A 16865-nucleotide genomic window follows, 5' to 3' on the forward strand; every position below is an offset into this window, starting at 1 on the left:
AGTCACCCGTGACTCACTTTTTTTTCTCCAATGTTCCAAATGCATACGTTGTTTTGCTCCCACCAATACTGCAGATTTTGGCAAAAGCGTGACGTAAAAACTAGATTTACCCGTATAGGTTCCCGTACACGTCCTGAAAAGTGTTGATCTAGATCTTGCTATGGTTGTGTCATAAGTGGTATCTGGGTGGCCGAGTGGTAACGCACTTGCGCTCGGAAGCGAGAGGTTGCGAGTTCGACCCTGGGTCAGGACGTTAGCAATTTTCTCCCCCCTTTCCTAACCTAGGTGGTGGGTTCAAGTGCTAGTCTTTCGGGTGAGACGAAAAACCGAGGTCCCTTCGTGTACACTACATTGGGGTGTGCACGTTAAAGATCCCACGATTGACAAAAGGGTCTTTCCTGGCAAAGTTGTATAGGCATAGATAAAAATGTCCACCAAAATACCCGTGTGACTTGGAATAATAGGCCATGAAAAGTAGGATATGCGCCGAAATGGCTGCGATCTGCTGGCCGATGTGAATGCGTGATGTATTGTGTAACAAAAATTCATCTCACACAGCATAAATAAATCCCTGCGCCTTGAATATGTGCGCGATATAAATTGCATAAAATAAAAATTAAAAAATTAAATAAATCCCTGCGCTTAGAACTGTACCCACGGAATACGCGCGATATAAGCCTCATATTGATTGATTGATTGATCTCACACGTATGTGGGATAAACAATATTGATGATTGTAGGCTACTATAATACATGTTTTCTTTGTGCGTACATGTACCCCGTTTGTGAGCTGTTAATGTGTGTATCTGAAAAGATTCCTGTCTGTTAGAGAGAAAACGAGAGAAGAGAGAGGGGGAGGGAGTATGTATGTTTGTGACTAGATATTAGAGAGAGAGGGGGAGAGAGAGAGAGAGAGAGAGAGAGAGAGAGAGAGAGAGAGAGAGAGAGAGAGAGAGAGAGAGAGAGAGAGAGAGAGAGAGAGAGAGAGAGAGAGAGAGAGAGAGAGAGAGAGAGAGAGAGAGAGAGAGAGAGAGAGAGAGAGAGGGGGGCGTCATTTTTTCGGAGAAGGTAATGGACATCCATGTGTCATTTGGGAAAATGTTTGGTCATTGTGATGACACATTTCTTCATATTGAAGGACCGCTTTGTATGATATTTTCTGTGTCATGTTAGGAGAAGAAGTTGTAATTTGCTTTTAACACGGTTCGTCCGATTGATTTCACACTTATATCAACTGGTATTAGTTGTAGCATGCATAGTTATTCTCAAAAGCTTTGATTTTTATAACCTACACTACTCAGAAATGCTAAAATTAATTTATTATGTAAGATTATTATAACGTACACCACGTTATCAATCGGAGATGACTCTCAAATGCTGCCAATTAAACATATTCAAACTTACTTCAGATTATTTTAACTGCTTCCCTTGCTCCCCCTGCACAGCATTACAATTTCAACATTCCGTCTGAATAAAAATAAACTCATTCGAGAGCAGCGAATAAGTTATGCAAACAACGTGTTCTAATAAAGCTGCTCTAAGCGAGGTAATATAACAGCAGGGGCGGATCAGTTGCTTTGTAAGTGGGGGGGGGGGGGGGGCACTTTGAATCGAAAGTGAATGTGATGGGCGCGAAGATCCCGAATTTGCTAGGGGGGTCCGGGGGCATGCTCCCCCGGAAAAATGTTTTGCCCAAAGAAGCAAAATGGTGCCATCTGGTGCCATTTGAACTTAGAAATGGTCATAGAATCAGCATAGAAAAATCTTCTTTTTTTTCTTCTTCTTTTTTTTTGGGGGGGGGGGGGGGGCACACCCCCCCCCCCCTCGTCCGCCCCTGAACAGAATCAAAACTATCGATGAAAACTATTGATGTAAATAGTTGATTGTGTGGAGAAAAGCGACTACAGGAATAATTTGTCTTTTCTCCATATGCAATTTTCTTCTTAAAGTTCATAGAGTGAAGAAGAAGAGAAGGCATAGAGAGCAGAGTATATTATCTGAGTTAGTATTGAAACGGTGTGGAGTTAAGATTCACACTCTAAAATCATATTTGGTCTTTCCCTTAGTAAATGGTTTGGAAATAGGTATGATCCAGTCCTTTCTCTTTGTTCTCTCGCGGTAGAATTTAATTGGCTTTGACACGATGGCGCCGAACTGACTGGATTCAAGTCATGGAGGTCGGAGAGGCCAGTCTGTGAACCTTTTTTTCCCCCTCTCCCAATGTAACCTTTCTGTATTGACTTTTTAACCCCTAGGTCACTTTTCCTGTCACTAACCCCCTACGCCTTTGTTTGTGCGCGAGGGCAGTCAGCGAGGGCATTGTCTTTTCTACATCCACCTCTCACCTCCCTCCTCCCCAACCCCCTTTTCCTGTTTGACCTGATTCTTTACTTCTATGTTGCTGTGCTTTTGTTAATAATACTTGTTACACACAGACGAACACACATACATGGACACACACACACACACACACACACACACACACACACACACACACACACACACACACACACACAGTCATACTCTCTCTCTCTCTCTCTTTTCTTTTCTGTAGCTTTTCTATCATTCTTTCTTTTACCCATGTATTCGATATAAATATGTATTCTGTATTCATTTGTTTAGTAGAATGTAGATTTTATGTTTATCATCTACATATGAGAAGCCTGTTGAACATACACTGAGCGAGTTTTCGCGAGGAACAGGGTTGAGCTACGGTAGGGTCACTGCGCATGTCTGGTTTTTTTCTTCGCGGAAACGCTGTTGGGTTGTGTCCAGTCGCGTCCCTTGCAACAAGATGGCGACAAGCGTTACGGATTTAATGTTGTGGAGAGTTGATGGACGACGATGATGAACAAGCAGTACTGTTTTATTGTTGATGTGAATGTAATGCCAAAACATCGAACTATCGATTCGAACGTCAATGAAGAAGTGAGCGTGAAAATCGAGCGCAAAACAGCCGGGTAAAAGTTCAGGGCGCTAAAGTACATTTGAGCCGAAATCGCACCCAAATAAACATCACTGCTAAAATAAAATGCATTAAAACCAAGACAGTATCCAACCCAGTATCCTTAATTTTTGAAAGGCTAAGTGATTTACAACAAATGTTTTCTCACAATCCGTAACTTTGTCAAAAAATATTTGCAGAAGTTTCTCACCTCGCCTTGGCAGCCATCTTGGAACTGGAGAGACCCTACGCAGGAAGCAAGGTTGAAAGTTGGTTAACCGGTGACGTCACTCCAGTCGTACCGGACCGAGTTTTTGCGACCTCCGGTTCGACTCGAGTCACCTTAGTTGACGCTAAAACTCGCTCACTGTGTTTTAATGTGGTTAACTTGTAACTGCATATGTTTTTTGATGTGACATGACTATTTTGCGAGGTAATAGTCAAAGGTTTTGCACTTTGTTTGCAGTGTTGATCACCTATAAGTGTTTGGTATCAAATGATGCGTCGTAGAATTTCCATTTTATTGATGTATATCTTTATGGCGTTTTTGATGTAGTTTTCTTAGTGCAGGAGTTTTTGTGTATTTTTGAGGGATTTTAACTGTAGCTTCTATGGAGGCTGACAGCAGCCTCGAAACTCTCCCCCTCCCTCCCCATTTTGTTCTGTGGTCCCAGAGCGACGTTTCCATTGGTTCCTTAGCTGTGACGTCAGGGACAGTCATGGAAGGTATATAAGCTGTTAGTTTCTGAGGTTCGGGGGAGTCTTGGCAACCAACCTGGCTTAAGTGTCTAAATGGTATACCGAACTTCCCACTTAGAATTACAGCATTGCTTCTGTGCCTGTGGAAAAGGTTGTGGGAGGGTCCCAACCTTAGTACCGAACGGTTGTGGGAGGGTCCCAACCTAGTATTTAAGTATTTGTTGTCATCTCTAAGTTGTCCTCCGGAGTCTTGGCAACCAACCTGGCTTAAGTGTCTAAATGGTATACCGGATTCCGCCCTGTGGACTGAACTAACAGGGTTAAAAACAAACGTTCCGCAGTCCCAGGATACCACACGGCGAGTAAAGTGGCGTCGTTTTACTCTTTTACTAAATTTGTCTTCAGGCCCCGAACCCCTGCATACATTTTCAGCCATTTTAGGACATAGGATATTTTTTTCCAGTAGTGTATTTTTGCTAAGGGTACCTACGGGTCATGCCCAAATTTTCAGCCATTTTAGGACTTAGAATATTGTTGTCAGTAGTAGGAAAATTACAGGAATACGAGTGAACCAATGTACAGATATACTTTCTGAAAAAAACCAACGCCTTGTATTGAGTTGTTTTATGATTTGTTTTGATTCAATACAATTTTGAACTTCACCTGCCTCTTCTTGAGTTTATATTCTGTGTGTCTGTTTGTCCTGTCGTGTGATCGCCATCCTGACAAATGACCTTCAAACACGTATAACATCTAAGACACAGACACAGACAGTTAGAGTTAATGTGAAGCTCGTCTCACTTTCGGCTTTACAAATGGTGTCAGAAATGTGAAGCTAAGACCGCTCGGCTTTACAATTGCTTGATGAATTAAGAACTTCCGTAATTGAGTTTGGGAGAGGACAAGTAACTGAGTCAAAATTAGTTTTTCTTGATACCAATATTGCATTAATAATTATGTACACTATAGTACAGCGTGTGTGTGTGTGTGTGTGTGTGTGTATGTGTGTGTGTGAGTGTGTGTGTGTGTTTGTGTGTGTGTGTGTGTGTGTGTGCGTGACGTGAGTGCGTGTGTGTGTTCGTGAGTGTGTGTGTGTGTGTGTGTGCACGTTTAGGTGTGTGTGTGTGTGTGTGTGTGTGTGTGTGTGTGTGTGTGTGTGTGTGTGTGTGTGCGCGCGCGCGTGTAGATGTGTGTTTGCGCGTTTTGCTTATATTTCTGTATTGCCAATATCACCATCATCATCAATAACAACAACACTAACACCACATCACCCATCACCCAGTGTGTTAATGCAGGCGTGCATGTGTGTGTGCGTGCGTCCGTGAGTGCGTGCGTGCGTGCGTGTGTGTTTTTGCATGTGAGCGTGCATGCGTACGTGCTTAAGTGTTTGTGCATTTATGCGTGCGTGCGGCGTGCGTGCGTCAGTGTGTTCGTGGGTGGTGTGTGTGTGTGAGTGGGTAGGGGGGTGTTATTACTTCCTTTTCTGAACTGCTTTACAGGCACATGCACACACGCAGACACGAAGGCACACACCGAAACAGCTACACAAAAACACCCTCGCGTTAATTGTCCTCATGCGGAGACTCCATGCTGATGTAACGACCAACAGTAACTGTTTATGACGTTGCCTGTTTTCTTTATTTATTTTTTCTCTCTAGAATGAATACAAAGAGGGGGAGAGTATCTGTCAATGAAAAGGTGAAAACACAGACACAGTTGACTTTAAATATCAAAAGGAAGAGGAAGCAGTATTCAAGCAACATATAACTGATCAACAAAATGCCGTCTTGCTGGACATAAGTGTTTGTTTACAACACACACTGTCACGTTTCATTATATCACATAAGGTGATTATGAACGGTTAGTTACTACTAACTAACTAACCACACCACGATCCACTCTCGCAGTCATACAAATAGATAGAATCAACAAAAGTATAAGTTTCAGACGCCTGTTTATATATATTATCACGCCACCTCCCTCGAGACTTCACTCCAAAAGATGCTTTTACGTTCAAAACGTAAATAAAGGGGTTACTGACAAAAATGCCAGTTAAAGTTTAGAAAATGATAGTAACACGCTGATCCCGTGTATAACGAGAAAAGATAGCTGATCTGTAAAAAGTGCTGGTTAATGCAGGTGTCACACCCCACGTTGTCACCACTCAAAAGAAATCACAAATATAAAAGATGACAACGGTGGTAAAAGGGCGCTATGACATGGTGCACTTAGCTTTTTGCCACTGAGTGGGCGTCCCGTAAATAGTTCTTCCCCACGACTGCTTCGTCGATTGGAGTGCCGGTTGGCGTGGAACGAAGGAGGGAATCGTGGAGAAGTCAGGCGCCTCACTCAGTCGCTGAAGATCCTCCCCGTAGTCTACCAGAAGATAGACGTGTAGTATGGTAGGATGACGACAGCGACAGCAACCACCAGTACACTAGAACACCATGTTAGCAGGTTACAGCTCCAACACTCAGGTTACAGCATACCGATGAGTACGTAGAAGAAGTACGTAGAAGAAGTACGTAGAAGAAGTACGTAGAAGAAGTACGTAGAAGAAGTACGTAGAAGAAGGCTGCAACAAAAAGCAATAGTGCACTAAACATGCCACGCAACCCTTTACCCTCCACCTTCAAACATGTCACCTTTACATATTTCATAGAGCACGTGGGCCTGCACAAACGAACCTTTACAACAACAAATCAGCCATTTTCCTTCCTTCTCTCCATATCTACAAAAAACATATACAGATTAGTATTTTAGCGTCACAAAGACCAAAGTTATGCGCTAACCTGGAAAGAACAACAGAGAGTATTTCATTCCACAAACACAGACTCGTCAATAGCGTTAAATAATTATTTATTACCTCAACAGCCTATGTAGGTAGCTCTCCTTTAAGCGAATCCGCTTCCTTTTGAATGGCTTCCGTTCGTCAACGAAAATACCGCCATCCCCCTCTTGCGCTGAGTTACTGTATGCGTTGGAATTTCTTCCCCCGCTCAGCGAAGAAACCTGACGCCTCGTCAGTCAGCATGTATAGCAGTGAAAAGGTGGTCTCTACTTGAAGTTCCTTAAAGCCCTACTGTACAAGCAGAAGGGCACGTTGATATACAGTGAAGTATCTAACGTGTTGAAAACCATCAAACTCGTAGGAATAAGACTCCGACCCTTCTCTCTTGCTCCTGATTTTCAAGTGTGCCGTTTCATGTCTCCACCAGACAACCTTGAAACCCTCACGTGACTCCACGTGTACCGTATCCAGTTCAGTCCCAGATTTCGCCAAGCAAGCAAAATCACGCACGTGGAACCCCTGTATCACAAAATCCCCATGCTCGGCTATGGCATGGTCAGCTAAAGCACAGGCGCTTTCCGTCGCAATTCGAGAAAGGCACTCCAAAGAGTGACACTTTCTCGATCCATGTCACTAAATCGTGACACACACACACACACACACACACACACACACCCACACACACACACACACACACACGCACGCGCGCACATACACATACACACACACACACACACACACACACACACACACACACACACACACACACACACAACCAAACATATAGCGTGTAGAAAATGGCCCAAGAAGATGAAGCTGAGACTGAGATAGACTGACACAGATAATCAGTCCGGACCAGACGGGAAGCGATCCCAAGACCTACACACTCCGAAATACACACCGTACCAACTGCGGTGCTCAAAGTCCAGGAAAAATAGTCCGGCGGCTGCGGACTATCGCTCCTAGGAACGGGAGCCCCATGGAATCTCGTTCCGAGGGACAAAAGGTCTGTATGATTATTTTTTCCAGTGGACACATTTTCCTTTTACACCGGACTGTAGGTTGTACATGCACGCCTAATAGTATGCCGATGCGTTTTCCTGTCGTTTGAAATGCAATCACTGGAGTTAAAACGAAGTCAAGCTGTGTTGTGATTTAAGTGTTGAAATAACCACAAAGCGTTTAGTATGCCTGTAAAATGTTATTTCATACCCGCCCTTTTGACTCAACTGCACAGGATAATGTTGAAACCAGGAAGTGAATCATTCTATCATATCGCGTGAAGTTTCAGTCTGTTCAGAGCAACTGGTGTAAAAGCAAACTTGTGAGAGCCAATTTGCTGTGTAAATCACTTTTCGATACTTTGATCTAACAGTAAAGCGAGACAGTTCTGTGTCAACAAATGTTACAGTGTGATGTTTCCTTGCTTGGATAGGTTTTCTTTTGATTCGCTAAGAAGTTATGAAAAACGTCATGTTTGTTGCGTTGTTATGCTGCTGCCTTTTGATAACTCCAGGCACAGGTAAGGACGGTTAATCAAATGTAACACGCTCACTTGCTCAAGACAGATATGCAGCCATGTGCTAACAGGACGTCTGTCTATCAACCAAGTAATCCATTCAATCATGTACTCATGTATTCATCTATCGATCTATCTAACATCGTCAAGACAAGCTAACATACAGATATAAAGAAGCAATCAAATAACCCATCAGTTAATGATTGAGCGAAACATATTACTGTACTTCAAGACAATTTTGTTATATTCGAAGTGTAGAAACAGCACACTACAAATACAACTAACGGACTCAGGTGACTGACAAACTCTCTATGTGGACATTTAACAAAAGGTGGCTTTGTTCATTCGCCTACAAGTCTTGTAGGCTGACCGATTGACTGAATGTTTTCATTACGCTTCTCGCAACACCCTCGACGTTTTGAGACTCGGCGTGATGTCACCTATCTCTTGTCCTTGTTGACGTATAACTTGTTGTGTTTGTTGGTAATTGTTTTTGTTTTTCTGTTGGTGTTATTTTTTCAGCGGATCAACCCGTTAGAGACGTGAGGATAGAAAACTGCATCGAAAAATTCATTGACATCCGAGAGAACGCCAACAATACGATACTGTGTAGAGGGTTTTACCCAAATGACACCATCGTGTGGAAATTCAAAAGGAATGATGAGAATATAACAAACGGAGTGGCGACGTGTGACCCAAGCTCTAACTGCACTGTCCACCAGCCTGACCACTTTGCTGCAGAGAGGTCACCGTCACACACCACGCTGTTCTACCAGCAGTATGACCGTAAGGAGGACGCTCTTGCTATTGTTACCTGTGAAAGCCAGTTTGCGGGAGGACCGAGGAGTATATTCTGCACATTAAACGTGATAAGTAAGATTTTCCTGATTACTACTTTTATTCTTTAGTGATTTTGTTTATAAGATAGAGAACAGCTTCCTGTGAAAATCAGTTTCGGTGGTTGGGACGTCAAGGAAGTCTAACCTTAAATGTCAACGTCATAAGTTAATTTCCTTTTGCATGTCTTTGTTTTGTTTGATTTGTTTGTGATTTCTTCTCTCTCTTTTTTAATTTGCTATATTCAAAACCAAAACAAAACACATGTACATTACACAATCAGTATCAAATGTTAATAGTAATTCATAACGGTGACAATCGAATTTGGCTATGAATGGACAGACAGCAGACAGACACAGACAGACAGACAGACAGACAGACAGCCAGACAGACAGACAGACAGACAGACAGACAGACAAACACATGCACAGAGAGAGAGAGAGACAATCATAGGTAGAGAGAGAGAGAAAAACAGACAGAGACACCGAGAGAAAGAGCGATAGAGACGTAGTGAGAGAGAGAGAAAGAGAGAGAGAGAGAGAGAGAGAGAGAGAGAGAGACAGAGACAGAGACAGAGAGAGAGAGAGAGAGACAGACAGACAGACAGACAGACAGAGACAGAGAGGGAGAGAAAATAGCTAAGATGAGATTTTTTTTCTAACGAGATTAATGATGTTACCGATTGTTGCTTTTTACCATCAGCCCTCGCCCCTGAAAGAAAAACTCTAAAGGTAACAACTTACTCTGTACGTAAGAATCTCTAGCGATGTGTGGACACACCTACAAATACTACATTACACAATCACAATGTATCATGCGAAGAGGGAGAGATGGCGCTTCAGACAAAATGCATGGCTTTGCTGGCGTGCAGATCCGGCCAAGCTGTCCAGCTGTGCTGTAGAGGAAGACAGAGAGAAGGGAACAGCCAGAGGAAGATGTCGCTTTGAACAAGCCTATTCTTACAGCCGAGGTTTCAAATGCACTTGGAATCAGAAAGTAGATGACGAGGTAAGGAGAAACTTTGTAACAGCGTGCCTAAAGTGCCACTTGAACGCGTGAAGGGGACCCTTTTTTCTTGTGAGGATGTATTCATTACTCAAACACAAACGCAAGCTGTCATTCAAATATAACTCCAGATCGGTAAAACGGCTTCAACGCAGATGGATTAAGGGACGTAACCGCATATTCATATTACAGAATGAAAATTGAAGCCATGAAACTCATGACAACAGCAGGGGCCCCACTCGAGCTAGTGGTATTAAGAGTTGTCTGCTCTGAGAAAAGAAGTTGACCTCCGGTCGGAAAATACAGATCTACACATAAATCAGCTGTATAACAATCAGTCCTGACTTGGTTTAGAGCCAAACTGTGTTTTTCGAACTGTTTTCAAGTCTAAAAGAGAGCAAAACTGTGTGAATTTCTTTCTGTAATTTTCCTGTTCGTTTACGTTCCGTACGTAACCCGTCAGTGTCAAACCCAGTTAACTGGTCCTCAAATCATGTAGATTGTCTTCACATTCTTACCGACAACTTCGAATTATACGCCTACTGTCTGGCAACGTAATTGTGGGACCTGTGGCACAGAAGTGTTGCGTGCTTCTGATAACACAAACGAAGACTTCCATCCAGTGCGGTCTGTAAAAAATCTGAGAGGAGTTGTCCACTTCTGACTAAATGTCTCTTGTTGGAAATGTTCATTGGCAAAATAATGCTCTGCATATCCTTTTTTGTCATAGATATTTACTTCTGCTTGCAAAGATGTAACTATATATATGTTGATATTGTTGGGTTGACATTGTTGATTGGAAGCAACGGAAATACAAACACACGGTTAGAGGTATCAGTACGTTATTCAATGACTTATTTCGTACAATATAAATGTGTAATGGGCTGAATTGTGACCTTTGGCAAATGAACAATAAACTGTCTGTTGGTCCTTCAGTCCAGATCATTCCATGGCAACATCACGTATGACAGCGTTTCGCAGGGTCCAAGTGGTTGGTGTACATTTACCAGCAAAGACCTAGACAGGGAGCCTGGTACCTACACATACAGCATCAACTTCTATCCTGGACCTGGGAACATCACAGTTAGCAACAAAAGTAAGTAGAAATTGCAATGATGCATCAATCATGTTGTTTTATTTCTATATCCCTGTGTGTTTGTTTGTGTGTGTGTGTGTGTGTGTGTGTGTGTGTGTGTGTGTGTGTGTGTGTGTGTGTGTGTGTGTGTGTGTGTGCGTATGGGTGTGTTGGTGGGTTGGGTGTGTGTGTGTGTGTGTGTGTGTGTGTGTGTGTGTGTGTCTGTCTGTCTGTCTGTCTGTCTGTCTGTGCAACCGAGAGACAGGCAGACAGACAGACGGACAAACAATCGAAGACACACACAATGAAAAACAAATAGGCATAAATACCTTTTTCTTTGTTGCCTATCTGCTTGTTGTTCCTTTCTATCGACCAGACTCTAACCGTCATTAGCCAACAAACAAAAGCTCGCATTTTCCACGATCCTGAAACTTCGACCAATAATTTTAAATCCACCCAGACTCGGTGTGAACCTTTTACACATGTTGCACATGTCTCTGCAGTTCACTGCTGGATGGCAACACAGTCGTCCATAACATTTAGATTATTCTTACCAGTCCTAATCGCTACTGCGAGGTGCGTTTAGTTGTCTTCGCGCCAAAAACATGTCAAAGTAAAAGACAATGAAACGATTACTGCGGCAACCCTTTTTTTAAACAACTTTTATTTAATTTAACCACTTGTATTGCGAACAGATCCTACCCGAACAGCATTTATGTCACTATCAATTGTAGTAGAATTTCACAAGTTTGCGAAGAATATTAATTTGATAGTGTATTTATCTGAGGAGAAAAATCATTTTGATCTTGACTTTTCCCCAGACGAACCGGACGTTAACAGCGTTCCTGTTGAGGCGATTGTTGGTGGCATAGCGGCTGTTGTTGCTATCATCGGTGTACTGGTCGTCGGTGTGGTTGTCATCAGAAGGAAGCGAAGACAGAAGCCAGCTGGAAGTGCGAACGGATCTGGCGATGTCCCTTTAAAGGAGAACAACGGTAAGCGGTCGGCTTTGCAAGCCAAGTGGCGGATTGACAATTTGCAAATACCTACATTTTCTTTGTGATTCCGGTTTCAAGTTTGTTGTTGTTACTTGGCGATTGGGATGGGGGTGGGGGGTGGTGGTGGTAGCGGTGGTGGAAGGGGGGGGTGAGGTTTGGGCGATAATTGGTTGGTTGCTGTTACTTTACATCCTGAATGTAATTTCCTTTGAGTAATGTGTAGCAAAGTGCACTTCGCTACCCTAAACACTCTAATCATCGCATAGCGAAACAGCCTTGTGTACAGTACAAACGGGATAACCCATCCCATAGCAGACGATACGATGATGCGCGCGCACCTGGCCGGCGCAAATTCTAATACAATACCTTTCTTTATATATCTACCTAACTTCTATCTTTCAAAGTCCCTTTTATCTTTGATACGGTCCTAATTATATTTAGGTTTGCATAGAAGTCACTGATTAGGCTGGATGGCTGCATATTATTGTGTTATTTACGATAATGCTTCGAACTGACCAAAGCGTCACTCTGACCTTGACCGGTTTTCATGTATCGTCGAGAGAAATTGATTCTCACAAACTCATCTTTGTCTTTTCAATCATTGTTTTGTCATTTTTGTATCACTATTACATATCCCGTACCTATGTTGCATATGATTTTAGTTTGTTTATAAGGATTTGGTTGTAATGAGTGATGCTTGGTTCCTCTGCAAAGATCGCTAATTTATGCAGACAGGTACTCGCGCAGGAATTTAGCCGATTCCATTTACTTTCGGACTTTACCGCTTCGTACTAAGTCAATGTATAATTTTCCCCCAAGTAACGCATATCATGATGTTTGTCTAGGTTTCTTCTTTTTATCTGTATGATTTATGAGTTTGTCCATTATTCCAGTTTAGAGAGTTTTGTAATTTTCCGCACTGAAGTTGGTTCAGTGCCTTCACTAGGACCATTGTTTTTGCATCCTACTAAATAAATATAAGTTTTTATGAAATGTGATCTATTACAATGGAAAGCTAAAGGTCGTAGCTTTAATTTGATGTATTGTTTGTTATGATTGGTTATGTATTTGTTTAAATAACGTGGGGTAAAGCAAGTGTAAGAAACACAGATTTCGTGTTTCTGGCCGTATTCAGGCGATTTTTATTCTCGGCGGACGGTGCTTTCTGTGCAGTCCGCGCCGGGGCTATAAGTATAAGCCGGACCCCGGCATAAGCATGCATTCGCTCCTAGCAGCTGAACACGACACTACACTTGCTTTGCTGTCTACGGGTTTCGCCTTCGGCCTCTACGTTTCCTTGCATTGTTTTCTTGAATAAAAAGTTGAAACAAGACGCTTGGACTTGGGCTTCGTGTATCCACTACCACTACCCTTCCACTCCTCCACTACAAATGTGTTTTCTTTTTCTTTATTTTATTGAACGACATATACCCAAAGACACATACGGACCATATTACTGTATCCTAAGTTTTCGGGATGTTTTTCCTTTCACAGACTTCGAAGAGCACGTCAACCCAATGTACGTCACAAGCGAAGACCAAAACGACACACGCACCACTGACCACAAGCCCTCCGCCATTGCTCTGCGGATTTCTTCCAACTCACACAACGGACATCCTGCCGCGCCTCAATCGCTGGAAGCTGACATGTACACGACCGTTGATGGAGAAGCAAGGTTCGTCCCCAGCAGCGCAGCAGGCAGGTCTGGTGGATATGGAGACACCGGCTTTGGCAGCAACGGGAACAAGCGTGTGCCACAGAAAGATGAGTATGCAGTGGTGGACACATCCAGAGCAAAGGAAGACCCTGCATTGTCAGCAAACACCAGTGCCTCCTCCCCCGCTCACACGACTGAAGGCAGCGGCGAGTATGCTGTTGTCGACAAGAGTTCATCTCGACACAAAGCTGCAAAGAATGTCGCTTTTCGCCTCTCCGATGCTGCCACTAGCAATGCTTGTGCTCAAGTCGACAAGTCGGCGAAGAAGGTCAAGGTCGCTGAGCCGGAAGCGAAAAGAGCCGCTTATGCGCAGGTGCAGAAACCCAAGCCTGCTGCCAAGCCTAAGACTTCAGCAAAACCATCATCAAATAAGGTATGTTTTCTTTTGCAGTGGCGCACATCATGCTTTTATGGATTAAAAAAAGGAGGAGGAGAATGCCAATACACTTACACAATTCAACATATAACTGTAACGATAACTCAAAACGGGAGAAAAGGACAAAAGGACCACGCAAAAAGCAGTGTTAGTGTTTTTTCTAAGCTATCAGGATGTGGACATTTCCTCATTTGACCAATTTGCCCGCACACTCGGCACCCACATCGCTTCTTTCAACGTGTTTTAATTATAAACAGTCATCAAGCTGCTGATGTTAAAAATAATGCTCATTACTTATATTCCCAACAGGATGTCACATGCCGCGGCGCAGCAGACGATGACGAGTACCACACACTGAGTCACACCAGGGGGTCTACACACACACAGGACCAAGCGGACCTTGAGTCACAGTACAGCCATATTAGCCAGGACTAAGCTTGGATCTATATATTCCTTTAAATGGGAGGGACTGCTCTAGTGACGTTCTTTTTTTCCGAGCATGAAGTGATAATTAGCGGTCCAGGGGCAGACCACTCACCCGCATGGTCGGTCAGACATGGTCATCTGCTAGACATTATTTGTCACCACTGGTGTTTTTGCTCGTGCTGGTGTAACGCAATGATGATCCAGAGAGCGGTTTTCCATCAACGAATAGAACAGTGGAATAGACGATTGTTACGGATCTTTAGTTGTCTGATGTTCAAATATTCATAGGGGTTTGACGATCTCGTCTGTTGTGTGTTTAAAAACAATCGTTTACTCTCTGAATCACAATCAAAAGACAATCACGTGACACTCATCCAAACAAGTACACAAACAGACAAAAAAACAACTAACCAGACCAAGCAAGTGAATGACAAATAAATATCACATGACAGTTAGCCGCTGGATGGTGCTGACTCTAAGATGACTCACATAGCAAGTATTATGTATTGTACAACTATTTTAATCGTTCAGGCATACTTTAGCCTTGACCATGTGCTGTATTATGACTGCAATATTTCTCAAATCAAGTGTTTTGCTTTTACATCCTCTCGGCTTCACGTTAAAATAAAACGGATTTTTTTTACCAGATGTTTAGAAATTACTTCATATTATTTTGTTACTTATGTTTCTCGGTCTCTCGTGTGTTAAGTTGGTGTATTCAAATCAAAGACAACAAGTTCCAATAAAATGGTTGCCAAATGTCAATACATATAAACGCTGTGTGTGTGTGTGTGTGTGTGTGTGTGTGTGTGTGTGTGTGTGTGTGTGTGTGTGTGTGTGTGTGTGTGTGTGTGTGTGTGTGTGTGTGTGTCTGAAAGCAATCGTAAGTTGCCATCGTGTCATAGCTCCATCTTATAAGTATCTATATATATATACGACTAGTGTCTGTCTGTCTGTCTGTCTGTCTGTGTGTCTGTGCGCGATGCGCGGCCAAGGTTCTCGATGGATCTGCTTCAAATTTGGTGGGCTTATTCAGAGAGACCCCGGACACAACCTCATCGATGAGATATTTCAACAAGTGCTCTCAGCGCGCAGCGCGGAACCGATTTTGGTTCCACCTCAGCTATTTTGGTTCCACCTCAGCTTACCCGGGCCCCCATACCGACACACCATAGCCGCTACACCACATCACAACGCCAAAGTTCTCGGTGGATCTTTTTCAAATTTGGACACCGTATTCAGCTACACCCCGGACACAATATCATCGATGAGATATTTCAACACGGGCTCTCAGCGCGCAGCGCTGAACTCATTTTCGTTTTTGCGTTCATTTCACCATTATAAGTAACTCTTCCTTATCTTCTCCAGTGTTTGGCGTTTATCTCCCTTCCTTCGTGTGGCTTTCCCGTTCAGTTCTAAGTTACTATTACTATTTTTAGAATGTCACTGCGCTGTCCACTGCGCTGTCCACAACGCTTCCCTTGCACCCGTAAGTTGTTCTTACTGTCAAAGTGAAAAGGTCGAATCAATTTATAGCCACGCGAAAAATACACTCTCACCTATCTCTATATATTTATAGATACAGATATGCATATATATATACGGCTTCTCTGTGTGTGTGTGTGTTTGTGTGTGTGTGTAGGCAAAAACCTATGTATTATAGAGTTCTGTTTGTGATGGGGTCTAGCGGCTTTTGTCTGTCTGTATGTTCTGGCATGTGAGAAGCCACAGCAGATAATATAGGGCTAAGAAATAAGCTCTAAAATTCTCAATCCCGTTTGACAGGACTTCGCCTTTCAAAGGTGATTGTGGTGAACCGCCACGCTGTCTGTCTCTGTCGCACCGTTCACCCCAAATTCCCGTTTCTGAGGTACTATTTTTAGAATGTCACTGCGCTGTCCAGAACGCTTCCCTTGCACCCGTAAGTTGTTCGTACTGTCAAAGTGAAAAGGTCGAATCAATTTATAGCCACGCAAAAAATACACTCACCTATCTCTATATATTTATAGATATAGATATACATATTATATATATACGGCTTCTCTGTGTGTGTGTTTGTGTGTGTGTGTGGGAAAAAACCTGTTGATTGTAGAGTTCTGTTTGTGATGGGGTCTAGCGGCTTTTGTCTGTCTGTATGTTCTGGCATTTGAGAAGCCACAACAGAAAATATAGGGCTAAGAAATAAGCTCTAAAATTCTCAATCCCGTGTGACAGGACTTCGCTTGCAGAGGTGATTGTGATGAACCGCCACGCTGTCTGTCTCTGTCTCGCGATTCACCCCGGCGAAGCCGGGTATTCCTCTAGTATGTATATATACGAATTGTGTGTGTGTGTGGGGGGGGGGGGGTTAGTAGGAGGTAGGACAATGAGGAAACACGTCCGTGTCTCTCGAGACTGTCCTTGAATACATGTTGCTGCCTTACATGCGGTGCCGACATTCGTCTATGTTTTACACTGCAGACAATTAGCCGTCGAAGA

General features: G+C 43.1%; 1 protein-coding gene and 1 long non-coding RNA gene across 2 annotated transcripts in view; both read left to right on the forward strand.

The window, feature by feature from the left end:
- Nucleotides 1-16865, forward strand: part of LOC138973885 (uncharacterized) — a 59329-nt gene that overhangs the window by 27979 nt on the left and 14485 nt on the right. The gene's annotated exons all lie outside the window — the stretch shown is intronic.
- On the forward strand, nucleotides 7746-15144 carry LOC138973883 (uncharacterized). The gene is made up of 7 exons (XM_070346577.1): nucleotides 7746-7956; nucleotides 8476-8826; nucleotides 9662-9798; nucleotides 10732-10891; nucleotides 11692-11865; nucleotides 13363-13958; nucleotides 14271-15144. The coding sequence occupies exons 1-7, from the start codon at nucleotides 7896-7898 to the stop codon at nucleotides 14394-14396; spliced, it is 1605 nt and encodes a 534-aa protein (XP_070202678.1). The 5' UTR covers nucleotides 7746-7895; the 3' UTR covers nucleotides 14397-15144.

This window comes from Littorina saxatilis, linkage group LG8 (assembly GCF_037325665.1).
Source record: "Littorina saxatilis isolate snail1 linkage group LG8, US_GU_Lsax_2.0, whole genome shotgun sequence".
In the NCBI taxonomy this organism is placed as follows: domain Eukaryota; kingdom Metazoa; phylum Mollusca; class Gastropoda; order Littorinimorpha; family Littorinidae; genus Littorina; species Littorina saxatilis.